The 27,035-nt window shown below is 45.3% G+C and overlaps 1 protein-coding gene across 1 annotated transcript in view; it reads left to right on the top strand.

Moving 5' to 3' along the window:
- LOC137323130 (A disintegrin and metalloproteinase with thrombospondin motifs 12-like) overlaps positions 1–25,744 on the top strand; it is a 556,042-nt gene extending 530,298 nt beyond the window's left edge. The window contains exon 26 of the mRNA XM_067986912.1: positions 24,971–25,744. Within this exon, the coding sequence (XP_067843013.1) occupies positions 24,971–25,152 (182 nt within the window). The 3' untranslated portion in view covers positions 25,153–25,744. The remainder of the gene's footprint in view (positions 1–24,970) is intronic.
- The last annotated feature ends 1,291 nt before the right edge of the window (positions 25,745–27,035 follow it).

The following is a 27,035-nucleotide window of genomic DNA, read 5'->3' as shown; positions in this document are numbered from 1 at the left end:
AAGATCCCGTTGCAATCCTAGATAACCTTCTTCACTGTCCACAATGCCACCAATCTTGGTGTCATCTGCAAACTTACTAACCATGCCTCCTAAATTCTCATCCAAATCATTAATATAAATAACAAATAACAGCGGACCCAGCACCGATCCCTGAGGCACACCACTGGTCACAGGCCTCCAGTTTGAAAAACAACCCTCTACAACCACCCTCTGTCTTCTGTCGTCAATCCAATTTTGTAGGTTGGGGGAGTCCCTGGCTTCATCTTCCCCAACTGCACAGAATTAGCTTGTACAACTGCTTAGAAAGAGGCAGCGCTAAAGGAGTGCTGATAATGAAGGAACACTCAGCGGCTGTTGCTTGGCACAGAAAGCTATAATGTAGCTTTTGAAGTTTCCCTTAGCTTGGTTATCTTCTTTCTGACATGTATCCAGGTGCACTGGGCTGTACAGACAGAATTTTGTTTTTTTTCTGCAAGCTGTTGTCAAACTTGCTACACTGGCCGCTTTTCAAGAGGGTGTATTAGGAACCTCATCGCTCCAGCATCAATGTGAGCAATTCTTGTCCATTTGTCAGCAGCTTTGAAGCTTTAACCTCTGCCTGTTCTCCTGTACACACATGCAGAGGTTGAAATGGCTGCTTGAGCCACTTAAGTGCTGCTTAGCTGTACAAGTGATGACAGCACTCCATTATAGAGCGGGAGGTCGCATTACTTGCATATGATTATCAAAATGATAATATCGATTGTGAATGACCAGGTGAGCACTCTCTCAAAACCTGCAGTAATACCATAACCCTTGACATTTAATAGTGCACCAACAGCAATTTCAAGGCTTTATTTAATACATTGAGTAATGTGTAATTGATATCTGGGTTTTGCCCCTTGGTGATTGTGCTTTGATTCTGATGTGTCACCTAACATTACTTTTAAGTGATTCCTTGCAGAAGGAGTGTTGGTTGGCTTCAAGGTTCACTGATAGCCTGCTGGGATTCTGGTGTCCCAGGTCTCCCTGGGGTGTGCGTTGTATGGCCCCTGTGTGTGACTCAGCCATATCTAAGATTCTGTTGGTTGACCGATGTTGCTTTGTTTAAACTGTCTCCTTCCATGCCTGGTGCAACAGCTACTTCTGGGGAAGAGGGTGGCCACTACTCCATAAATTGTATTGTTTATCACTCTGCAGAAGGACGTTCAGCTCTTCGACTGTAAACTGTCTTTCTTCACTCAGTAATGCCCATTTTTACTGTTGACTTTATCTTCCCAGTGTTACTTCAGGTGTTTAACTGCCTCTCAGCTAATCTAAGGGATTAGTGCTGCATTGCTTTTCATTGGCTGGCCCACGGTGTAGGAGAGAAAACCACAGATTGAAAACAACAATATAAGTAAACCAACATGAGCAAATTCTCCTGGAAGCTTCTAGTAACCGATAGTTTACCATTGAACAGCAATTTTCCAGCTATTATCTCCAGCACATGTGGATGAATGATAATGTCACAGTGTGTTGTTACGTTTTTTTTAATTGTAAATAAGAAAATAGGCAACACTGTGCTAAAAATGTTTCCAGCTGCAATGGGGAATGAACCAGCTATTGTTAACAAAAGAAATGACACTAAGCAGAAACTCTTACTCTGCAGGTCATGAAAGCAGACAATCTCAGAATGATATGACTTTTTATGGTCAGACTAGCAATGTGTGGGGCAAGGTTTGAACTGCGATCTGGAAGTCCATTGTATGAAAAGTCAGGGATGAGAAAAGGCTATTTGGTCTATCAAAGCTCATCCTCCTAGTATATTAACACCTCGAATTTCCGATTTCACACTAATTTTGGCAGAACCCCTGGAGTAACAGCGTAAAACAGCTAAAAACGGCCAATCACACAGTTTCTCTGGGAGTTCCGCCGATCTTCCTTTAAAGTTCTAGTGGATGATCTGGGAAACCTCAAGAAAATTCTCCCCTTAAGTTTCTTGTCATAACATTTAAATGTGTTTTGACTAAGCCCATTATTTCCCTCTGTTATTTTGCTTGGTACGTTACTCTAGACATTTATCACATTCTGAGTCAAAATGTTCTTCCAAAATGCAATATTTTACCTTTATTAATATTACGTTCATTTGCCATATGTCTGCTCAACTGTTTACCAACTTAAATCTTAATGCAGCACTGTTCTCCTATTTTGGTGTTGTCAGCAAATTTAACCAGCTCATGGTTTGCTTTTGATATCCAGGTCATTCATGTAGGTTAGAAACAATAGGGTCCCAAGCATTGACTCTGGGGGACCTCACTCAACATTCCCTCCACAATCTAACAATATTCTTCTCAAAAGTACTTTGTTTTCTACATTTTAACCAGTTCATTATCCAGTGCTTTATATCTGTCCTGTTATTAAATAATTGCTATGTAAGTACTGCCTCAGCATGCCCTATACAATAGAGTTCACTGCTTTGCCTGTATTAGGCTAATAGTGGAACAGCTTGAAATGCTCTTGAGTTGAATGATAAAGAAAGGGCTAACCGAATAATTCAGAGATTGACTTTTTCAACTCTTACAGCATGCTTGCCATTGTGTGATGCAAGTTTTATATATAATTGGCTGTCTTGAATAGCACAGAATTACATAAAATGGCATAGAATGTACAGCACAGAGACAAGCCATTCAGCCCAACAGGTCCATGCCGATGTTTATGCTCCACACAAGCCTCCTCCCTCCCTACTTCTTCTAACCCTATCAGCATATCTTTCTATTCCTTTCTCCCTCATGTGTTTATCTAGCTTCCCCTTAAATGAATCTATGGTAGTCACTTCAACTATTCCTTGTGGTAGTGAATTCCACAATCTAACCACTCTCTGGCTAAAGAAGATTCTCCTGAATTCCCTATTGGATTTATTACTGACTATCTTATATTTATGGCCCCTAGTTCTGGTCTCCCCCACAAGTGGAAACACCACCTCCAAGTCTAACCTATCAAACCCTTTTATAATCTTAAGGACCTCTATCAGGTCACCATTCAGTTCTAGAGAAAAGAGCTCCAGTCTACTCAATCTTTTCTGATCGGTAGGTCCTGAGATCTTTCCTCTCAGTTCTGGTATCATCCTAGAAAATCTTTTTTGCACCTTCTCCAGTGCCTCTATATCTCTGTGGCAAACATTTAAAAAGATATTTTATGACTCGCAAGAAAAATATATCCCTGTGAGGAGGAAAAATTCCACAAAAAGGGTGAACCACCATGGCTAACTCAGGAAGTCAAGGATGGTATCAGGTTAAAAGAAAAAGCATACAACATGGCAAAGATTACTGGTAAGCCCGAAGATTGGGAAAACTTTAAAAGCCAACAAAGCATGACTAAAAGAACAATAAAGAGGGAGAAAATAAATTATGAGAGTAAACTAGCAAGAAATATAAAAACTGAGAGTAAAAGCTTCTACAAGTATATAAAAAGGAAGAGGATAGCTAAAGTAAACATTGGTCCCTTAGAGGATGAGACTGGGGAAATAATAATGGAAAACAAGGAAATGGCAGAGGAATTGAACAGATATTTTGTATCTGTCTTCACAGTAGAAGACAGTAATAACATACCAATAATAGTAGAAAATCAAAGGGCAAAGGGGAGGGAGGAACTAAAAACAATCACTATCACTAGAGAAAAAGTACAAGGTAAACTAATGGGTCTAAAGGCTGATAAGTCCCCTGGACATGATGGCTTGCATCTGAGGGTCTTAAAGGAAGTGGCCTCAGAGATAGTGGATGCATTGGTTGTAATTTTCCAGCACTCACTAGATTCTGGAAAGGTCCCAGTGGATTGGAAAACTGCAAACATAACACCCCTATTCAAGAAGGGAGTGAGATAGAAAGCAGGTAACTATAGACCAGTTAGCCTAATATCTGTCATTGGGAAAATGCTAGAATCCATTATTAAGGAAGTAGTAGCAGGACATTTGGAGGCTCATAATACAATCAAGGAGAGTCAACATGGTTTTACGAAGTGGAAATCATGTCTGACAAATTTATTAGAGTTCGTTGAGGAAGTAACAGGCAGGGTAGATAAAGGGGAACCAATGGATGCAGTATATTTGGATTTCCAAAAGGCATTCGATAAGGTGCCACATAAAAGATTACTGCACAAGATAAGAGCTCATGGTGTTAGGGGTAATATACTGGCATGGATAGAGGATTGGCTAACCAACAGAAAACAAAGAGTCAGGATAAAAAAGTCATTTTCAAAATGGCAATCTGTAACTAGTGGGGTGCCACAGGGATCAGTGCTGGGGCCTCAACTATTTACAATATATATCAATGACTTGGATGAAGGAACAGAGTGTCTTGTGGCCAAATTTGCTGATGATATAAAGATAGTTGGAAAAGCAAGTTGCAATGAGGACACAAAGTGTCTGCAAAGGGATATTGACAGGTTAAGCGAATGGGCAAAAATTTGGCAGATGGAATATAATGTGGGAAAATGTGAATTCATCCACTTTGGGAGGAAAAATAAAAAAGCAAAATATTATTTGAATGGAGAAATACTACAAAATGCTGTGGTACAGAGGGATCTGGGTGTCCTCATACATGAAACACAAAAAGTCAACATACAGGTGCAGCAGTAATCCGAAGGCAAACGGAATATTGGCCTTTATTTCAAAGGGGATGGAGTATAAAAGCAGGGAAGTCATGCTACAACTGTACAGGGTGCTGGTGAGACCACACCTGGAGTACAGCGTACAGTTCTGGTGCCCTTATTTAAGGAAGGACATACTTGCATTGGAGGCAGCTGAGAGAAGGTTCACTAGGTTGATTCTGGGTATGGAAGGGTTGTCTTATGAGGAAAGATTGAACAGGTTGGGTCTATACTCATTGGAGTTTCTAAGAATGAGAGGAGATCTTATTGAAACATACAAGAATTCTGAGGAGACGCGATAGGGTAGATGCTGAGAGGATGTTACCCCTCATGGGGGAATCTAAAACTAGGGGGCATAGTCTCAGAATAAGGGGTCGCCCATTTAAGACGGAAATGAGGAGGAATTTTTTCTCCCAGAGGGTCGTGAATCTTTGGAATTCTTACCCCAAAAAGCTGTGGAGGCTGAGTCATTGAATACATTCAAGGCTGAGTTAGACAAATTTTTGATCAGCAAGGGAGTCAAAGGATATGGGGAAAGGGCAGGAAAGTGGAGTTGAGATAAAAATCAGATCAGCCATGATCTCATTAAATGGCGGAGCAGGCTCGAGGGGCCGAATGGCCTACTCCTGCTCCTATCTCTTATGGTTTTATATCCTTTTTATAATATGGAGACCAGAACTGTTCACAATACTTCAAGTGTGGTTTAACTAAGCTTCTATCCAAGTTGAACATAACTTTCCTGCTTTTCAATTCTATCCCTCTAGAAATGAACCCAGTGCTTGGTTTGCTTTTTTTATGGCCTTGTTAACCTGCGTCGCTACTTTTAGTGATTTGAGTATCTGTACCCTCAGGTCCTTCTGCTCTTCCTACCCCTGTCACTTGGAAAGGCATGGTTTAATCAGGGATAGTCAGCATGGATTTGTTCAGGAAAGGTCTTGCCTTACAAATCTGATTGAATTCTTTGAGGAAGTGACAAGGAGGATGGATGAGGATATTGCAGTGGATGTTGTCCACATGGATTTTAGTAAGGCATTTGACAAGGTCCCACATGGCAGACTGGTCAGAAAGGTAAAAGGGATACAGGGAAATGTGGTGAATTGGATCCAAAATTGGCTCAGTAACGGGAACCAAAGGGTAAAAGTCGATAGATGTCTTTGCGAATGGAAATCCATTTCCAGTGGTGTGCCACAAGGCTCAGTGTTGGATCCCTTGCTATATGTGGTATATATTAATGATTTGGATTTGAATGTCGGGGGCATAATTGGCAAATTTTCAGACGACACAAAAATTGGCCATGCAGTTGATAGTACAAGAAGATATCAATGGGTTGGTGGAGTGGGCGGAAAAGTGGCAAATGGAGTTCAACCCGGAGAAGTGTGAGATAGTGCACTTAGGGAGGGCAAACAGTAAAAGAGAATACACAGTAAATGGGAATATATTGAGAGGGGTAGAGGAAGTGAGAGACCTTGGAGTGCATGTGCACAGGTCCCTGAAGGTGGCAGTGCAGGTAGATAAGGTTGTGAAGAAGGCATACGGAATGCTCTCCTTTATTAGCCGAGGTATAGAATACAAAAGCAGGGATGTAATGATGGAACTGTATAAAACACTGGTAAGGCCACAGCTGGAGTATTGTGCGCAGTTCTGGTCACCACATTACAGGAAGGACGTAATTGCTCTGGAGAGAGTGCAGAGAAGATTTGCAAGAATGTTGCCAGAGCTTGAAAATTGCAACTACGAGGAGAGATTGGACAGACTGGGGTTGTTTTCCTTGGTGCAGAGGAGGCTGAGGGGAGACTTGATTGAGGTGTACAAAATTATGAGGGGCCCAGATAGAGTAGACAGGAAGTACCTGTTTCCCCTAGCGGAGAGTTCAAGAACTAGAGGACATAGATTTAAGCTGATTGGTGGAAGGATTAGAGGGGACATGAGGAAAATCCTTTTTACCCAGAGGGTGGTGGGTGTATGGAATTTGCTGCCCGAATTGGTGGTAGAGGCAGGGACCCTCAACTCTTTTAAAAAGTACCTGGACCTGCCCCTAAAGTGCCGTAAGCTGCAGGGCTGCAGACCGGGTGCTGGAAGGTGGGATTAGAATGGGCACCTGGTTGTTCTTCGAGCGGAGTGGATACGATGGGCCGAATGGCTCCCTTCTGTGCTGTATCTTTTCTATGGTTCTACCCCCTTATTCTTCCTACCAAAATGTAATACCTCACACTTATCTATATTGAAATTCACTTACCAATTATACAGTGATTCTGTTAAGCCACAAAGTAAATATTTTTTCTTACCAGATGCTGACCTAGATTTGTTGTGCAATTGAAATATACTGGGCTGGATTTTGCTGTACAAATAATAGTGAGTCTAACAGTGCTCAACGTTACTTGTGTGCAAACAGACTGGAACTTGTGGCGACTGCACATACACAGTTAAACCTGGAAATCCGGATGTTGCTGTCCAAGGTGCGCTTCCCCTCCAAAAGCTGCGTAAAAACAGCATCTCACCATCTGACTCACATTCAAATGTACTGAACAGCGTGAAGTTCCTCTACTTACCTCATAGATACGGACTAAACTGGGCAAAAAAAGTTAGGGTTTGTCCATTCCAGTGTAAGTACCCTTTAACGGTGTGGTAAATTTTAATTACTGCCAAACAACCTCTCTGGCACTGGAAATTAACTTTTACAAGTGTGAAGCCCCATTCCTTCAGCTTTTGATTATTGTCGGACATTTAAAAAAAAAGTGTAAATAAAAAAAATTCTTACTTTCTCTTTCTGTCCCTTTTATCTCTGTCTCTTAATCCAATCTTTCTTTCCCTCTCTTTATTTCGCTTTCTGTACTTGATTTGACATTGAATTCACTATTCTTACACTTCCTGGTTCAGACTTTGTGCTGCTCATTAACGATTCTTCAACTTGATTGGTTAAGGAGACACACAGTTGCTTGCCCTGTTCACACAGGTCCCAGATGCCCTGTAGAGGGCGCTGCTTTGAATCGCACTCTAACTTCCAGTAACTTGCTGTGCAAAAGATCATAGAAAGTTTATGGGCAAGTACAAGTCTACCGAATGGCTGGCATTCACTTGCTGCTCACAGCAAAATCCCACTTGGTCTTGGGAAAAGGCACTAATCCTAGTGTTAGTGCTACACTAGGTTTCATTTTCCACCACTATTCCACCCTAAATTGAGAATGGTGGCAGAAAAATAGCAGAATAGATTGTGGTCTATCACCACCCCCAGCTGGGTGGTAATTGGACCACTGTAATTGGACACAGTGGGATAGAATCCACACAGCGGTTCTCCTGCTGTAACGTTGGCAGAACCCCCAAAGAAATTACAAGCGGCCATTCACGCTGTTTCTCCGAGGTTTCCGCTGAAGCTATGACGGGAGATCGGGTGAATCCTCCGCACAGGTCCTACCCCAGCGTCATCAGCATTCTTTGGATAGGGAGAGCATAAAGTGAGACAGAACTTCAGGTGCTGACTGCTACCCATGACCCATGCTGGAAGTTCCATGTGTGTGTAACTGTCAGGTAAGAACAGGATTACTTAGGTTGTGCTGACCTTCACAGTCAAATAAACTACTGGCACTCACTGTAGAGACTTACATTTGAAGACTAGCAACTTGAGTGGGGCACTGGAAGGCTGCTAATACTCTGCAGCACACCAGCATGACTCACTGTCCAGGACAAGCAAAGCAAATTAAATCATCAAGGAGCTATTCAAAAATGCACCAACACAATTATATATGCTTTAGCCTTATGGGGTCAGTGTTTGATGTGCATAATCTCCTTGTGATCAGGAAATGGCATTATTTTGACCTCACCCTTGGGGGGGAGTTTTAACCCCCGAGAACGGGTGGGTTGGGGACGGGTGGGCAGTAAAAATGATTGGTTTTTGAGAGGGACCACATCCCGGCTCCAACGCGCCCACTTCAGTGTTTAACCCCGGTATGTTCAGATGCGCGTGCGCAACAGAAACCCGGAAGTCCCGTCCTCACATAAAGCCGGCGGGTCGATACTTAAAGGGGTAATGTACCTCATTGCAATAGTTGAGCTACTTGATTTTTTGTGTATTAGAAATGTTAAATTTAATCTTACCTGTTCAAGTTTCCTATAATTTCCAATGAAAGCAGGCGGGAAGGGCCGGATCCATGAGATGAGTGCCTTTATTACAGAGCTTGTGGGCCCAGAGGAGCAAGAGTGCTTCATCCAGGCCCAACAAGCTCACCTGGCCTGATCGGACTCCCACAATCGGCAACCCCCGCGCCCCCCCCCCCCACTGATGTTGGACCCCCCCCCACCCCCATGCTGGACTCCCAAAGCTGGACCGACCAATCTTCTCCAAGGCCCACCCCATGTCGTCCACATCCCACCACCCCTCTGATTTCTGCCAAGGCCCACGATCTCTCCCTCCCTCCCCTGTGTCCAACTCGCGGCTCCTTTCACTTCCGACAGGCATCCAGCCTGTCAATCTGACTGCCTAGCACGTTGGAAATCCGGAAGCACAAATACTTTCCTTCAGTTGAGTTGCGATCGCAGATTGTGATGCACACATCTAGCTTCTGGATTCCCCATGTGAATATTTGCGGACGGCCTGGGTTCCGCCTCCAAGCAAAAATCATGCCCATTGTGTATGTTGTTGCTTCAGTGACATTAGCTATTTGAGCTATCTCTATTGTTGCTTCCAAAAAATAGTTAACCAGGACTGGAATATGGAACTTGTCAACTAGTCTGGGTTGAGTTACTTTGTACGTTTAGTGAGGCTAAAGAAATAAATCAATTTGTTAGTTTTCAAGGACTATCAGCGATTTTATGCCTTAAGCCCTAATATTTTGTGTATCTTGCTGCATTGGTTCTTTTCCAAGCTGTTACAGCTCACCAGTTGATCACATGATGGATTTTGCGCTCACAGGTCCATGGCAATCTTAAGAAATGGAACTGGTCAAGTAAATAACTTTACACAGTAGAAAAGCAGGGAACAGGGGCAGGCTTTTGAAGTGGATAATTATCTGATTGAGTCAGAGAAAGCAAAGAGTAATTGCTGAGGATAGGGCATCTGTATCGAAACTGATGATTAGCAAGTGCCCGGGGCTGGAATTTTCGATGTACGTTAATGATTTGGAGGAAGGATGATTGCAAAACTCACAAGTTTGCTGATGATACCACATTGGAGGGGTTGTAAATAGTAATGAATAAGAGGACCAGTTGCAGAAGGATCTGGACAGTTTGGGAGATATTTGGCAGGAATTGCCTCGTAGCTCTTAGAAACATAGAAAATAGGAGCAGAAGTAGGCCATTCGGCCCTTCGAGCCTGCTCCGCCATTCAATATGATCATGGCTGATCCTTCATCTCAATACCATATTCCCACTCTCTCCCCATACCCCTTGATGCCTTTTGTGTCTAGAAATCAATCTAGCCCCTTCTTAAATATATTCAGTGACTTGGCCTCCACAGCCTTCTGTGGTAGAGAACTCCATAGGTTCACCACACTCCGAGTAAAGAAATTTCTCCTCATCTCAGTCCTAAATGTCCTACCCCGTATCCTGAGACTGTGACCCCTCATTCTGGACCACCCAGCCAGGGGAAACATCCTCCCTTCATCCAGTCTGTCTAGCTCTGTCAGAATTTTATATGTTTCAATGAGATCCCCTCTCATTCTTCTAAACTCGAGTGAATACAGGCCGAGTCGACCCAATCTCTCCTCATATGACAGTCCTGCCTTCCCAGGGATCAGTCTGCTCCGCCACCATGACTTTGTTGGCAGTGAGTAAATGGGATTTCCGCCGCACTTCCGGCAAAGTTATGGCGGAGTGGGAGCAGCTCTTTGCAAATTCCTGGCCATTGTTTACTGTTATTTAAAACAAACAAATAAATGGGAACAGCCTAAGTGAAATGTCACAGGAGAGGGATCTGAAGATTTAAATTGAAAATAGTCTCAAAACATTTGCACAATGTGCCATGGTGGTGAAAAAGACATACAGGATCTTGGTTCGAGAAGCAGACTAAAATTTCCAAGAAGTGATAATTAGTTTGTGCAAAGCCCAAATTTAAGTACTGTTTACACGGACTGCAGCGGTTCAAGAAAGCAGCTCACCACCACCTTCTCAAGGGCAATTCGGGGTGGGCAATAAATGCTGGTCTTGCCAACGACACCCACATCCCGTGAACGAATAAAAAAAAAGTCCCAAACACTGTAACTTAGGTGGGATGTTACAAATTTCAGGTCAGCCCTAGATATTCTCTTGGGTTCAGTGTCACTGATTGCTCCTGTAAACAGATCCCAGATCCATTACAATCAGGACCTGGAGTTTCCACTAGGGGCGCTTATCAGAAAAATGCGCCCAGAATACGCTTAACACTGCATCAGTTTTGCCAAGGTGAAGTTACGCTAAAGTTTCCACGCAAACTCATTAGCATAAGTAAAATCTCCCATGATTCAGCGCAATCAATCAAATGTAATTGATTCGTGACTGGATCAGCGCGAATGGGCCCTCAACGTGGGATAGTATAAAAGGCAAGGAAAGAAAATTCCCCCTCAGAGTGAGGCTAGAGATCACGAGGTAAGCAAACTTTTCTCTCTCTCCTGCAAACTTTTAAAACTTTTACACAGTTAATTGATTTCAATCAATCTGAGCAATCTGCCCTGTCCTGCAAACTTTTAAAGCTGAGCAGCACACATCTGTGCTTTCAATTGACTGCTGGTCACAGGTTTTATGTGCCAGAAGGGCAGATCAATTGACAACAAGTTTAAACCAATTTAAACTAATTGCTGCAGCAGGAGAAACAGACCTGGGTCAGTGGCTTCAATTGACTGCTGTTCACTGCAGGTCAGGTCATTAAGGCTGGATTCACGTGACCAGGGGGCCTATGCACCCAAGATTTTGGACGCAATGTGATGAACCCCACCCCCCAACGACCTGGGGGCATGGCCAGTTTTGTGGGCGGGGATTACTTCGGGCAAAGCGACTTTTTGAACCAGCGTAAAAGTTCGCAGGTTCAAAAAGATTGTAAATTGGTCATGGGCGCAATTCATTTACGCTTAAAATTCCGTGATCTTTTGTGCTATTTGATTTGATTCTGCCCAGATTAAGCTGTTATCAGGGTGGAAATCATGTGGAAACTCCAGGCCCAGGAGTTTACCTTTACTGTCCAATATCTCGGGGTAAAATTTCCAAGGAGGGCTTCCCTTATCTCTTGCTGCAGCTTCGGTGGAAGAGCACCAGAAACCCCAGAGAAATGTTTCAGCTAGTCACTGAATAAATTTGCTAAGCCACTTCGGAAATCTATTCAAATGAACTGTATGGGTAATTACATATCAGCGATTGTACAGTGGGGCCTCCAGGAGTAATTACCTACAACTGATGGTACTATTCCATGGCGTTTCCTCCTTCTTAAAGAAAAAGTGATTTACGAGACATTCCACTCAGCAGAACACTGAATCTCAGTGCTGCTTATCTGAGTCGCCTTTAATGGGACTGTAATGATTGCGCACATTATTTATTGCTACCGTGTTTTGAATAGCAACACACTCTAATAGTTACTGTTCGTTCATTATTCTGTGAACTTAATGTGGGTGGCATTTTGGAAATGTGTTCATTTTGATAACACAGTGAGCGAGTCCCCCAGCTGCACATTGCTGGTGTCACCTAACGGCAAGTAAATGACGGTGAGTTGGCATGATTTTCCTTCCTGCTTAGCTGAAAGAGATAAGAACCGATTACTGTCTTGTTAATTTCTGGCTAATTTATATAACGTGAAAAAATGCTTTGAGAGCAGGTGGCCCAAGGGATGTTTACTTAAATTTCAATTTCTGCACATACTTCTTTCAGCAAAATATTTATTTTGCCATGAATTTCAAATGATGAATAATAATCTAAAGTGATTTATTTTGGTAGGAAGAATGAGGAGAAGCAATATAAACTAAATGGTACAATTTTAAAGGGGGTTCAGGAACAGAGAGACCTGGGGCTGTACATACACAAGTCATTGAAGGTGGCAGGACAAGTTGTGAAGGCTGTTAAAAAGGCATACGGTATCCTTGGCTTTATGAATAAAGGCATAGAGTACAAAAGCAAAGAAGTTATGCTAATCTTTTATAAAACACTGGTTAGGCCCCAGTTGGAGTATTGTGTTCAATTCTGGGCACCACACTTTAGGAAGGATGACAAGGCCATAGAGAGGTTGCAGAAGAGATTTACCAGAATGGTTCCAGGGATAAAAAACTTCAATTACATGGAGAGTGGAACAAATTAGATAGCCAGGTGGTGGAGCGAATACTAGAGCCTGATCTTCAGTTGCTTCCAAGCCTTTATTCACAGAGATCCACATTACCCACTCCACACCCGAGATAAGCTCTCTTATAAATGAATACAAGAGAGTCCCGAATTGATATGCACCACCTGTATACAATTAACACTAATTGATATAAATCATATGGATACAATTAATAGAGAGACAAGAGAAAGTGGGATTGTTCTCCTTAGAGTAGAGAAGAAGGGGAGATTTGATAGAGGTGTTCAAAATCCTGACAGGTTTTGATAGAGTAAATAAGGAGAAACTGTTTCCAGTTGCAGAAGGGTTGGTAACCAGGGGACACAGATTTAAGGTAATTGGCAAAAGAACCAGAGGCGACATGAGGAAAAAAAATTTACGCAGCGAGTTGTAATGATCTGGAATGCACTGCCTAAAAGGGTGGTGGAAGCAGATTCAATAATAACTTTCAAAAGGGAATTGGATAAATACTTATAAAAATTGCAGCGTTATGAGGAAAGAGCAGGGGAGTGGGATTAATTGGGATAGCGCTTTCAAAGAGCCGGCACAGGCAGGATGGGCCAAATGTCTTCCTTCTGTGCTGTATCATTCTGTTATGCTTTTTATTATTCTAATAAAAAGCAGCTTCAGGAAAATATAAGAGACTACTTGTGCCTTGTTTAATAATATTTTAGAGCAGAAATTCAATGGGAAAGTTCATCTAAAGGAACTCTTTAGGAGGATGAATTTCCTGGGGTTTTTCCCGCTTATCCACCATAACTTTGGTGAAGGAGTCACGGAAACCACGGAAAAACTACGTCATTGGAAATTCGTTTATACCATGTCATGTTTGTACTGAATTTTATCACTTATTTGCTGTGCATTTTTAAAGCCACTACTTTTATAGAAGGAAAGAACTTACTTTTATACAGTGTTTTTCATGGCCTCAGTATGTCCTGAAGTGTTTCACAGCCAATGAAGTTCTTTTTTGAATAGAAGCATCCCAGAAAATGTTGATTATTTACATTAATGAAAATCCTTCCTGGTAAATTTTAAGCAATTCTGTAATTAACGTATTCTTAGTCAAAAAAGGTCACATTTAGATTTTCAACAGACAAACCAGGTCATCATTTCCCCAAAAGTTATCTCGACACCCACACTCCCACATCCAACCCGCTTGTCCCAGTTCACAGAGGCACTTTAGTCCTTCCAGACCCAGTTCACAGAAACACTGCACCCTATCCAACTCCCCATCCTTCCACACAGACACTCTCCCAAACTCCAACCATTCCAGTTCATAGTAGCATTCTTCTCTCTCTCTCCTCCCTCAGTTCAACCTGGCACTCTTCTTCCCCTCCAACCCAGTTCAAGCTGATGCTCATCTTCTATCCTCATTCAGTCTGGCATTCTTCTTCCCCATCCTCTGATCCCAGTTCAAATTAGTACTTTACTCCTCAGCCCCCTCAGTTCATGCTGGCAATCTTTTCTCCTGCTCAGTTCGAACTGGCCCTCTTCCCCCTCCCAGTTTACGGTGGCACTTTTCTCCCCCCTCCCAATTAATGCGAGCACTCTCATTCTCTGGGGCCGATTCTAACTGTAGCCGCCAGCATAAGAGGGGCGGGAGCAGCCTGAAAATGGAGTCAGGTCACTTCCCTCCCCGTTTAGGCTGAAGCTTCAACCGCCACCATCTTGGGAGGGGCCTTTAGATGGGCGGACAGATTGCCTGCCCATTTCGGGTGGGAGGCCGCTTATAATATACAGATCAAATGTAAATGCTGCAGGAGTGACATCAAAACAATTCCCATGCAATTTTCCTGGCTCTCCACCTGGTGGAGGCTCAAAAGCTGAAGCATCCACAAAAAATGCACATTAGAGATTGTATCCAGCACCCTCAGATTAAAAGATCTGGGAATCATAGAAATTTACAGCACAGAAAGAAGCCATTCGACCCATTGTGTCTGTGCAAAATATAATCCCACTACACATAACCCTGTATCTTCCTCTGTTATTTATTCAGTTTTCCCTTAAAAGATTCCAATGGTCTCTGTCACAACCACTCACTGTGACCATTCCATGTTTCAGCAACCCTCCATGTAAGGAAATTTCTCCTATCCTCTCTCCTCAATCTCTTAGTTACAATTTTAAATTGATGACTCCTCATCACTGACTCCTCAAGTAAAAAAAAATCTTTCCCTATTCAATCTACCAAAACCCTTCATAATTATAAAAACTTCTGTTAAATGTATTCCTAGCCTTCTTTGCTCCAACAGAAACAGTCCCAGTATCTCAAATCCATCCTCATAGCTCCAGTTTCCCATCCCCCACATCATCCTGATGAATCTATGCTGTTCACACTTTATGGCTTTAATGTCCTTTCTATAATGTGGTGTCCAAAACAACAACAGCCACTTGTATTTGTATAGCGCCTTTAACATAGTAAAACGTCCCACGGCATTTCACAGGAACGTTATCAAACAAAATTTGACACCGAGCCACATAAGGATATATTAGGACAGGTTGGTCAAAGAGGTTGGTTTTAAGGAGCATCTTAAATGAGGAGTGAGAGGTACAGAGGTGGAGGGGTTTAGAGAGGGAATCCCTGAGCTTAGGGCCTAGGCAGCTGAAGGCACGGCCACCAATGGTGGAGCGATTAAAATCGGGGATGTGCAAGAGGTCAGAATTGGAGGAGCGCAGAGATCTTGGAGGGTTGTAGGGCTGGAGGAGGTTAGAGAGATGGGGAAGGGACAAGGCCATGCAGGGATTTGTAAAGAAAAATGAGAATTTTTAAATCGAGGCGATGCCGGACCGGGAGCCAATGTAGGCCAGCGAGTGCAGGGATGATGGGTGAACGGGACTTGGTGCGAGTTAGGATATGGGCAGCAGAGTTTTAGATGAGCTCAAGTTTATGAAGAATGGAAAACGGGAAGCCAGCCAGGAGAGCTTTGGAATAGTCAATTCTAGAGGTAATAAAATCATGGATGAGGTTTTCAGAAGCAAATGAACTGAGGCAGGATGATTTTACAGAGGTGGAAGTGGGCGGTCTTGGTGATGGAGCGGATATGTGGTTGAAAGCTCATCTCCATGTCAAATACGACACCAAGGTCTACAAAAACTACACACAGTACTCTAATCGTGACCTTATCAATGTTTTGTATAAATTTATCATTGCTTCCGGCAGAGAATGGGCTGTCCGCAACCTCCTCCCTCCTCCATACAGATACGGTTTTAGTTTTCATGATTAGTGGGGCTGGAGGCCATTAGGCTGCAGTTTTTGCACTGCAATGAGTAAGCCTGACAGCTGGCTGACATCAGTGACGCTGCAGGCTTCAGAGGCCTGCAGCAGCACACAGGGTTCCTTCTCCAATCTGGGATGCATGCCCAATTGTAGGAATGTTCTAACACCCAGGAAAGGCCAGGGCATACTAACAAGGTAAACCCAGAAACTTGTCCAGGTGTAGCTTTGTTCCAGTCAGGAACAGTGCATCAGTGCACGATCCAACTAACACTGGAGAGGAAAACGGGCCCCACTATGTTCAGTTTGAAAAAGGTCAAGGGTTCAAACCCCACTCTTGGACTGAAGTACATAATCTAGGCTGACACTTCAGTGCAATATTTTCTGAAGTACTATGTTTCTGGTAAGATGTAAATGTAGTCTGTCTGTTCAGGTGGATGCAAAAGATCTCATGGCACTATTCAAAGAAGAGAAACAAAGTTCTTCCTGTGTTCTGGCAAACATTTATCCCTCACTAAAAGCAGATTAACTGGTCATTCATCTCATTTGTTGTCTATGGGACCTTGCTGTGTGCAAACTGGCAGTTGCATTTACCTAAATAACAACAGTGACTACACATCAAAAAAGTAATTCGTTAGTGGTGAAACGCTTTGGAATGTCCAAAGGATGTGATAAGGCACTATATAAATGCAAATTATTTCCTTAATCTAACATGAAACATTGAACCCTGTTTTAAAACACATGTTTAGCACTCAAGCAAAAAATGGAAAATAGCTCCTTGGTTCATCCTGACTTAGTGGTTTATCATTAATGGCCGAGCCGTTATGGTTTTGTGGAACCTGTAGATTAGTCAATGTGGAAATTACAAACTTGCAATAATTACTCTCAAAATGGGATTATCACCGAAATAAATTCTGTTGTAGGCAGGGGTAGGGATAATACCACAGACAGCTCAAATCTAGCTCATGCTTTTAGAAAATGGGTTAAACGTTAAGAGAAAATTTGTAAAGAGCTAGTTCTATATTAGATCGCATTTATAATTTTCCAGAGAATCGAATTATGTGTGACTAACGTAAAGCTGAAATGAAAGATGAAAGGTCTGCTACACCAAGCACTTGTGTGTTGATGTATCAGTATCGAAGATTACATAGAATTGCATATAATTTACAGCACAGAAATAGGCCATTTGGTGATGGCCAGTGTTTATGATCCACATGAGCCTCCTCCTACTCTATTTACTTCATCTCACCCTATCAACGTACCCTTCTATTCATTTCTCCCTCATCTAAATGATTGGAAGGGTCTGACAAGGTCTATTATGAAAAAGCTAATAGTTCCCCTAATCCTCATGTTTACAGGGCTAACATTTCCTTCGAGGAAGTAAATATTATATAGAGGATGTCAGAGATCTTCATGGTTCTATTAAGGCACATCTATTTTCCTCAATTAAAGGTTTTGACAACTGATCAAAATTCATAGGGTGCTAGGAAGTAAACTGGAAAACACAAATCATTAATTTCATCGGAGTACTGGATATATAGGGCCTGATTTTATCAGGCCTCCGGGTTTCCGGCGGGTTGGGTTTCGGGTGCGTGGCCTCCGCGCCCGGTGAAATTAGTGGGTTGCCCGCGCGATCGTAGCAGGCAATCCACTAATTGGAGCCACTTACCTACTCCTTCGGGGTCCGCGCTGCTGGTCTGCGCGTCGGGCGGGCTGCGCATGCGCAGTACGATCTGTCAGCTGGAGGCTCTCTAGTTAAAGGGGCAGTCCTCCACTGACAGATGCTGCAACCAATGGAACAAATTACAGCATGGAGCAGCCCAGGGGGAAGGCTGCTCCCAGTTTAATGATGCCTCACCCCAGGTATCATCAGATGGGGTGAGGAGGAGGGGGAGGACACAGATCTTCCACCCGGCGGGCGGGAGGAAGCAGCCTGCCTCTGCCACCAAGAACGCCTGGCTCGAGGTGGCAGAGGAGGTCACCTGCACCACCAACATATCGCCCACCTGCATACAGTGCAGGAGGCGCTGCAATGACCGCAGTAGGTCAGCCACAGTGAGAACACGTAGTCTTTCCCCTACACTTCGTCTGCCACAACACTGCCCCCACCCCACATCTCCTTCGGCACCGCCAACACTACTCTGTCACATCACCCCTCATACCCACTCAAACCCCATCCTCATCTTACCTGCACCTACTCACCTCGCCAGTACTCACCCCGCCACTAACACGCGACCCAATCCTCATACAATCTCATGGCTCTATCCCATACTCACCCTCTCGTGCATCTCTCTCACGGCCAGCGGCACTCAACCTGCCACCACCTGTGCTGCAGCCACAGGGCATGCATCTCATATGTGCAGTAGGCAGCGTAAGGCAAACGTGTCATGAGCATGAAGGGGATGCACAAGGGTGTCTGAGGGTTTGCCATGGGTGTTACCTATATTGAATCTCAGAGCAACAAACATCACACATTATATTGGCACCACCACTGCCATGTCTCCGCGAATCCTGTCTGTTGTGTCCAATAATGCCCGCTCCTGGGTATCACTATGAGGACCCACCACTGATGCCACCCATTGTGTTACTGCAGAGTAGGTGCAGGTGTATTTGCAGGGCTCTTCCGCGCAGACGACTGAGAGGCATCGGCAGTGTACCCGGCTGCACCCTGGAAGGATGCGGAGGAGAAGTTGTGGAGGGCAGTGGTGACTTTGGCAGCGACAGGTAAGAAGATGGTGCTGGGGCCAGCCAGGAGCAGCTCGGCATGAAAGAGCCTGCAGATCTCCACGACTACATGTCGAGTGAATCTGCACCTCCGTGTGCACTGCTGCTCGGAGAGGTCCGGGGAGCTGCGCCTCGGTCTGTGGACCCTGTGGCGAGGGTAGTGCCCTCTGCGACTCATCTCTCTCTCTGCGGTTGCCCTCCCTCCTGCTGTGCAGGTGGGCGTGCAACAGCACCGTGTTGGGGGGCTCCACGTCTCTGCGGCGGACGGCGTGGACTGCGAGGCTGCTGGGGCTGGTCATGCTGTTCGTCCTCCGAGGGTGTCCACGCACCACCCATCTGGCAGGTGTTGGTCTGAGGGGTTGTGCAGGGTAGGTGGGTGGTTCCTCGGACTGGGGCTGCGGTTTCGCGTCGGGCTGTCCTCTGGCTTGGTGGGGGGTGGTGGGGGGCAGGGGTTGCCCTATGTGACGCGGTGGCCTCCTGCGTGGGTGAGGGCTCTCTTCCCCCCCGCCCCCCCCCCCCTCGTGGAGTGCACCTTGGCAGCTGCCACAGGCTGCTGGCTGCAACACACCTGGTTGGAGGGAGACTGTTTCCACCAGTGTGTGAAACACTCCGCATTGAAGGTAAAATCCCACACTTCCTGTTTTGACAGCTGATTCAGCTCATTTAATGACCTCAACAAGCAAGATAAGTACACTCAAGTGGAACCCCGCTGGCTTTAATTGCCTGCGGGATTCCCACCAGCGGGGGCCGCGCACACAGCCCCGCACGTCAGCGCGGTACCCGGAAGTGGTCGGGATCGTGGCGCGATCCGGTCACGTGACTGGATATTGGGATTTTCGGGGGCCCCCCGCTGGAAACCCACAGGAAACCCGACGGTAAAATCGAGCCCATCGAGGCTGAATACCTTGACTTTTTCTCCTCAAGAATGCCCATTCACCGGGCAAAAAGATCAGGAAAAAAAGGGGCAGAGGCTGTTACCCTAAGTCTGCACCCCTTTTACATTGCCCTAAGGTATCAGGGGATTGCCCAGAAGGGCTGAACAGTTCCTATGCCTGCAATAGGCAGAGTCCTAGTGTTGCTAGGGTATTGAAAAAGGAAATAAGAGAGGCAAAGAGAGAGTATGAGAATAGATATAGCAAAGGCAGCATACCGACAAATGAGGTGCCAACCTGGTGAAGCTACAACTACAGGACTGCATGCATGCTAAATCAACGGAAGCAACATGCCATAGACAGAGCTAAGCGATTCCACAACCAACAGATCAGATCAAAGCTCTGCAGTCCTGCCACATACAGTCGTGAACGGTGGTGGACAGTTAAACAACTAACGGGAGGAGGAGGCTCTGTAAACATCCCCATCCTCAATGATGGCGGAGTCCAGCACGTGAGTGCAAAAGACAAGGCTGAAGCGTTTGCAACCATCTTCAGCCAGAAGTGCTGAGTGGATGATCCATCTCGGCCTCCTCCCGATATCCCCTCCATCACAGAAGCCAGTCTTCGGCTAATTCGATTCACTCCACGTGATATCAAGAAACGGCTGAGTGCCTGGATACAGCAAAGGCTATGGGCCCCGACAACATCCCGGATGTAGTGCTGAAGACTTCTGCTCCAGAACTAGCCGCACCTTTAGCCAAACTGTTCCAGTACAGCTACAACACTGGCATCTACCCGACAATATGGAAAATTGCCCAGGTATGTCCTGTCCACAAAAAGCAGGACAAATCCAATCCGGCCAATTACCGCCCCATCAGTCCATTCTCAATCATCAACAAAGTGATGGAAGGTGTCGTCGACAGTGCTATCAAGTGGCACCAATGCTCAGTTTGGGTTCCGCCAGGACCACTCGGCTCCAGACCTCATTACAGCCTTGGTCCAAACATGGACAAAAGAGCTGAATTCCAGAGGTGAGGTGAGAGTGACTGCCCTTGACATCAAGGTAGCATTTGACCGAGTGTGGCACCAAGGAGCCCTAGTAAAATTGAAGTCAATGGGAATCAGGGGGAAAACTCTCCAGTGGCTGGAGTCATACCTAGCACAAAGGAAGATGGTAGTGGCTGTTGGAGGCCAATCATCTCAGCCCCAGGACATTGCTGCAGGAATTCCTCAGGGCAGTGTCCTAGGTCCAACCATCTTCAGCTGATTCATCAATGACCTTCCCTCCATCATAAGGTCAGAGATGGGGATGTTTGCTGATGATTGCACAGTGTTCAGTTCCATTCGCAACCCCTCAAATAATGAAGCAGTCCAAGCCCGCATGCAGCAAGACCTGGACAACATCCAGGCTTGGGCTGATAAGTGGCAAGTAACATTCGCGCCAGACAAGTGCCAGGCAATGACCATCTCCAACAAGAGAGAGTCTAACCACCTCCCCTTGACATTCAACGGCATTACCATCGTCGAATCCCCCACCATCAACATCCTGGGGGTCACCATTGATCAGAAACTTAACTGGACCAGCAACATAAATACTGTGGCTACAAGAGCAGGTCAGAGGCTGAGTATTCTGTGACGAGTGACTCACCTCCTGACTCCCCAAAGCCGTTCCACCATTTACAAGGCACAAGTCAGGAGTGTGATGGAATACTCTCCACTTGCCAGGATAAGTGCAGCTCCAACAACACTCAAGAAGCTCGACTCCATCCAGGACAAAGCAGCCCGCTTGATTGGCACCCCATCCACCACCCTAAACATTCGCTCCCTTCACCACCGGTGCACAGTGGCTGCAGTGTGTACCATCCACAAGATGCACTGCAGCAACTCGCCAAGGCTTCTTCGACAGCACCTCCCAAACCCGCGACCTCTACCACCTAGAAGGACAAGAGCAGCAGGCACATGGGAACAACACCACCTGCACGTTCCCCTCCAATTCACACACCATCCCAACTTGGAAATATATCGCCGTTCCTTCATCGTCGCTGGGTCAAATCCTGGTACGCCCTTACTAACAGCACTGTGGGAGAACCTTCACCACACGGACTGCAGCGGTTCAAGAAGGCGGCTCACCATCACCTTCTCAAGGGCAATTAGGGATGGGCAATAAATGCTGGCATCGCCAGCGACGCCCACATCCCATGAACGAACAAAAAAAGAACAGTAAACCTTTTAGAACAAATATTCTTGCAACTTTCCTTTAATTTTCCATCAATCCAGATAACAATGTTCTTCTGCCCACCAGTGAATAGCATAGGTAATCATCATGTAGTATTAAACTCATCCGAGCTTCACTGACTTCAAACTACCACAGACTAAACGTTAAAGAAATAGGCCCTGAAAATCTGCAGAGGTTCTGTTGTCTTCTGTCATAATTCTGGTGACCTCGTGGAACCCGCCAGGAAATGGCAGAGACCCGACTGCATTGGGTCTCTGCACTTACTCAGTTTTTCTGCCCTGCCTTGTAACATCCAGGCTTGGGCTTATAAGTGGCAAGTAACATTCGCGCCAGACAAGTGCCAGGCAATGACCATCTCCAATAAGAGAGAGTCTAACCACCTCCCCTTGACATTCAACGGCATTACCATCGCCGAATCCCCCACCATCAACATCCTGGGGGTCACCATCAACATCCTCAGTACACCAGGATTTCCAGCTTCCCTGGCTCATTCAGGACCCATCAGAGTACTAGAAGATGGTATACCAAGTGAGATGAGTATTATCAGTCCCAAGATGGATGGGGAAAAAGCAGGGGAATGGGACTAATTGGATAGCTCTTTCAAAGAGCCAGCACAGGCACGATGGGCTGAATGGCCTCCTCCTGTGCTGTACCGAATATGATATGGGCCCCGGGGGCGAAGGGGACTCAGACCAGGCAGTTGATTGAAACCCCAATGAAAGGTTAAAATATCTTGATCAGGTCTCTTACACAGAGGGGACATGATTGGAGTCTGGTGGGGTGTTTGGACAACCTCCCTCCACCAATGTCAGGCACACAACAAATTTTCCTGCTGCATGAGTCAGGCGGACACTGAAGATGTTCCCAAAGTGATCCATGCACCCACCTGCCCCATGCAAATTAGGTGCCTTTCATCTGACCTAGCAAACTCCTTCAGGGTGAGTGCTGCAGGGCACCAATCAACGCTAACCCACTGCAATCACTTGGATCACATCAAAGGATAAGATTTAGAATCAATGGGCCTGAAATTCCATGGTGGCTGCTCCACCAGCGGAAGAGTGGCAAAGCGGAACCCCTGCGTGTTCTTGTAGTCAGCCCAAATTGAGGGGACACCGTCATTTGCATGGTCAGGTTGGGCTGCCAACCCCTGGAAGGGTGTTTCATCAGCGCCCATCTCAATCCAGTTTTGTAGAGTGGAGCAGCTCACAGGTCATGCAGGTGTCCCCAGGTCCTTCTGGACCAACGAAAAGAATCATGTTATGAAGACTTTGGGGTAGAAACTGGTATGCATATATACCAGACTTTCGGGTGTAAAACAGGTGCAAAGCATACCAATTTAGCAGTGGGATGGTTTGCGCCCAGTCTGCGCAGATGTTGGTTCCGCTGCTATATTCACAGAGCCTATTTTTTAGGCGTCACAGGGACGACGTTTCAAAATTAGTCAGCGATGAGCAGGGTATTAATCGGGCCTGCCCCGCTCTGGGTTCTTCAGTGGCCCCCATGGCCGCCAACTACAGGTAGGTAGCACAGGCATCGCGATCACCACCCCACCCCCCCCCCGTACCCCGCTGCAAACCCCTCCTGAGACTTGACTGAGGGTCGCTGTCAGCATTGCAGCTGCCTGACGTTGAAGTTCACTTCACCAGCGAGCTGCCTGGGGACGCACAGCAGGCATCCACAATTCGCCAGTCTAATTTCGATAGGGTGTTGGACCTACTTGTTCCAGCACAGGGATTGTCCCTGCATCCGGTTTGTGAAATTTCTATTCCTTTGGCTCCAGAAGGAGCTATTTGTCCTGAAGATATAAAGTAAATAATCCAATCTGGGACCGATTATCTACGTCAAGGTAAAGTTTGGGACCTTTCAACAGGCATCACAGGGAGTTATGGCTGATTCACCTGCTCTCCACCCTTGATCTGGAGTTTTGGGGCTTATGCATATAAAAATAGATGATCAAGCAGCAGAGTGATGAGGTTTAATTTGCGATCAGGTTATGAGTATGAATTTTGATTATATGGTTTGAGTTCTAAATTAAATTGATACTTTATTATTCACTCGCAACCCTACGTTATTCTGTATATGTTCACAAGATTATTATTTGTTTGCTACAGTTATTCAAATAACAAAGTCAATAAGGCGCCAAACCACAGAACTAATAGAACTATTGGCCCTATGAGGGGTTTGTCTCTCTTCCAATGGCAACTGCCTGGCCTCCAGTGCTCCAAATGCTCACAGTGATATGAATCATATAATTGAAATCAGGAGCTCACCATGCCAGGATTCACAGATACAGATCCACAATTTATCACTCCATGGATTAGCATCTTGCAGTAAGCCTGAGAACAGCCCTGGAGCAAGGTATTGGTTGGGATTGTGCTTGTCAACAAAAGAGATAGTGGGGCTGATTTTGGTCTGCTGATGTAAAACCAGCATTGGGAGAGGGTGTTTGAGGGTGGGGGGAGGGGGCGATCAGAGGGGTACGGCCGCCCAGTTGAGCTGGAGGGGGGCCTGTTTCATTTTCAGGTTTCATTTGCACAGCACCAACTGTGCTTACCATAGGCAGTTTTCCTGTTTACGGTTCTTAAGGCCTGCAGTAGCTTAAAGTGTCTGACCGAAGTATTCAATGAACCTTGCAGGGAGATGTACCAGCAGAGGCCTGAGTTTTCAGATTCTGCGGTGGTGATCCTGGTGGAACAAGTTCAGGAGAGAAGACCCTCTGGTTCCTTTAATTATTATTGAAATGCCTAAATGTGTTCTACCAGCCAGGATTCTTGGACGGGACCTAGAAGTGACAATATTGGGGCAGAAAGTTCAAGAAATCACATTGGCATCGTAATGACCTCACGTGATCCTGGTTTATATTAATTTATTAGACTATAGTCTGTTTCAGACATAAGCTCTGCCAGAACCCCTGACTTAGGATTGGATTGGATTCCATTTGCTGACCACTGCAGCCTGGTTTTCAGATGTGAACCAAAATGGGCCCCAGTGAGTAGCACTGCTTATATCTATGTTGACACAATATTTTTCGATAACAGTGATCACTTTTTTTTCAGATAACACCTGCATTAAGGACAGAATGTCAGAAAAATTTTGCCTCACATTGAAGAAATTGGGTAGATGCTCAATGGGGACAATAAGGATCCAGTGTTGTCACACTTGCCAGAATGTTAACATCGTGATGACGAGAAGAGGAATCCAGCGGATTACTAGCCAAGGAGCTGCTCCGGATTCATGAAAGAGATTGAAGTTTGCATTTACACTTCAAATAACTGGAACTCTACTCCTTTAGGCAAGGTTTACATTCTGATAACTTCAGCAAGGTGCTGTTTAAACCTGTGTTGATCAATGTAGGAATCATTGCCTGGTTGACAAAGGAAATAATTACACATGCAGACATAGATGCCACATACAATTTTGCCTCATCAGATAAGCAGTCTGAGTGCACATTGGTTTTCCCATTTAGTCAATTCTTAATTGTTGCAAGCTGTATTAGTTTGCATCACAGGAAACTACACCCTTTAGGTCTAAACACCTACAGGGGACTAGTGTCCTAATTACAGAAATACCAACCTAAGGGAAAGCTATTTTTCAGTTTGGCAGGTTTTGCTCTTTCACCTTGAAAACTAGGACACTGGAAAATAAGCATTGATACCACTGTATTTGATATGAATCGATCTTCCCAGTTCTCCTTCATTTCACCTAATAGAACATTGCTGCAATAACTCACAATCATCTACTGTTGTTGCTGCATTTCAATCTGGAATTAACCTTTTCCCCACAGTAAACATCTATTATGCAGCCCTCCAAAGTGACCATATAAACACCTAGACCCCGATATTTATGGGGAGGCGGGGGGGGGGGGGAGAGCAGGGATGCGCAGTAGCTGGGGGAGGGGGTGGGGACCCAGAAGGCCTGGGGACGTGGAGGTCCTGCCAATATTAACGGCACAACCTCATTATTATTTTTTAATTCCGTTACGGCTGCCGGGCGGGAAAACCAACGGCAGAAGGCCACAGCCGGGGACCATTGGGGATGGTCCCTGGAAATTGGGAGAAATCGGGGCTTGGTTAGGAGATGGGGTGGGGGGGGTGGGTTGGTTTCAGAGCCCCGCAATCGGGAGGGAGGGAAAGATCGGGGCTTGGTAGGGGGGAGGGGTGGTCGCAGATTGTGGCAGTGAGAAGAGGCCGCGATCGGCAGAAGGCAGGCTGAAGGTTTGCTTGAGGGGCCGGGTGGGGGGTGCACTCCTGCTCCTCCTGGCCCACAAGGAGTGCTCTAAAATGCACTTAACCTTCTGCAGCCAACTGCTCCTGTCTCCATTTCGCTGACGGATATCCTGAGCCCTGGGAAACCTGGCCGGTAACCATTAAATTTAAATGAGGCTCCCAACTACACTGTGGGAGCCTGATTTAAATATTATAATGATGTGTCTCACCTCTCCAAGACGGGACACACACATGACTCATAACCCGGCACCGTAAAAATGGCAGCAGGCATGTATGAGGCAGGTTGGGGACGCGTTCCCTGATTTTTTTATTTTTATCCCCCCTCCCGACCTTCTCCCACCCTTCATGGGGTGAGGGGAGGGGTTAATATCGACCTCTAGGCTTCTGGCAGTCACAGCATTTCCTCTGTAGTCACTTCTTCACCAGTTGCGCTTCATTAAAATACAATTTACATTGAGGATTTACCTTTTGCTGAGTCCATATTTGCAGGGTCAGGGGTGGGGAGCAGGATCCCTGCTTGAGTTCTCAGGTTTGCTTTGCGATTAAGAAAATCAATTGGTAACCTTAATGACCACAACAATTAAAGCTTCCACATCACGAGACACAGAAGTAAATGGAAAAATAAAACTTTTATTTAAAATAAAGGCATTTTGTCTCCAATTAAGGTTGGAATTGCATAAGAAGGAGGCATTACATACACAGATATGCGTCATGTCGTGGCAAAAATTGACTTAAAAAGATCACTAATACACTGAGAGGAATAACGCCCAGTTTTAACCTGCCCCTTACCCTTTACCTTGGGCATCTATTGGACTAACTGTTACTTTTCTCACAATAACAAATTGCTTATAAGTTCAAATGGAACTTCTCCTGTTCATATTTTTGATTTGTCTTG

This window comes from Heptranchias perlo, chromosome 1 (genome assembly GCF_035084215.1).
Source record: "Heptranchias perlo isolate sHepPer1 chromosome 1, sHepPer1.hap1, whole genome shotgun sequence".
In the NCBI taxonomy this organism is placed as follows: domain Eukaryota; kingdom Metazoa; phylum Chordata; class Chondrichthyes; order Hexanchiformes; family Hexanchidae; genus Heptranchias; species Heptranchias perlo.
This window is presented reverse-complemented; position numbering and strand designations above follow the sequence as displayed.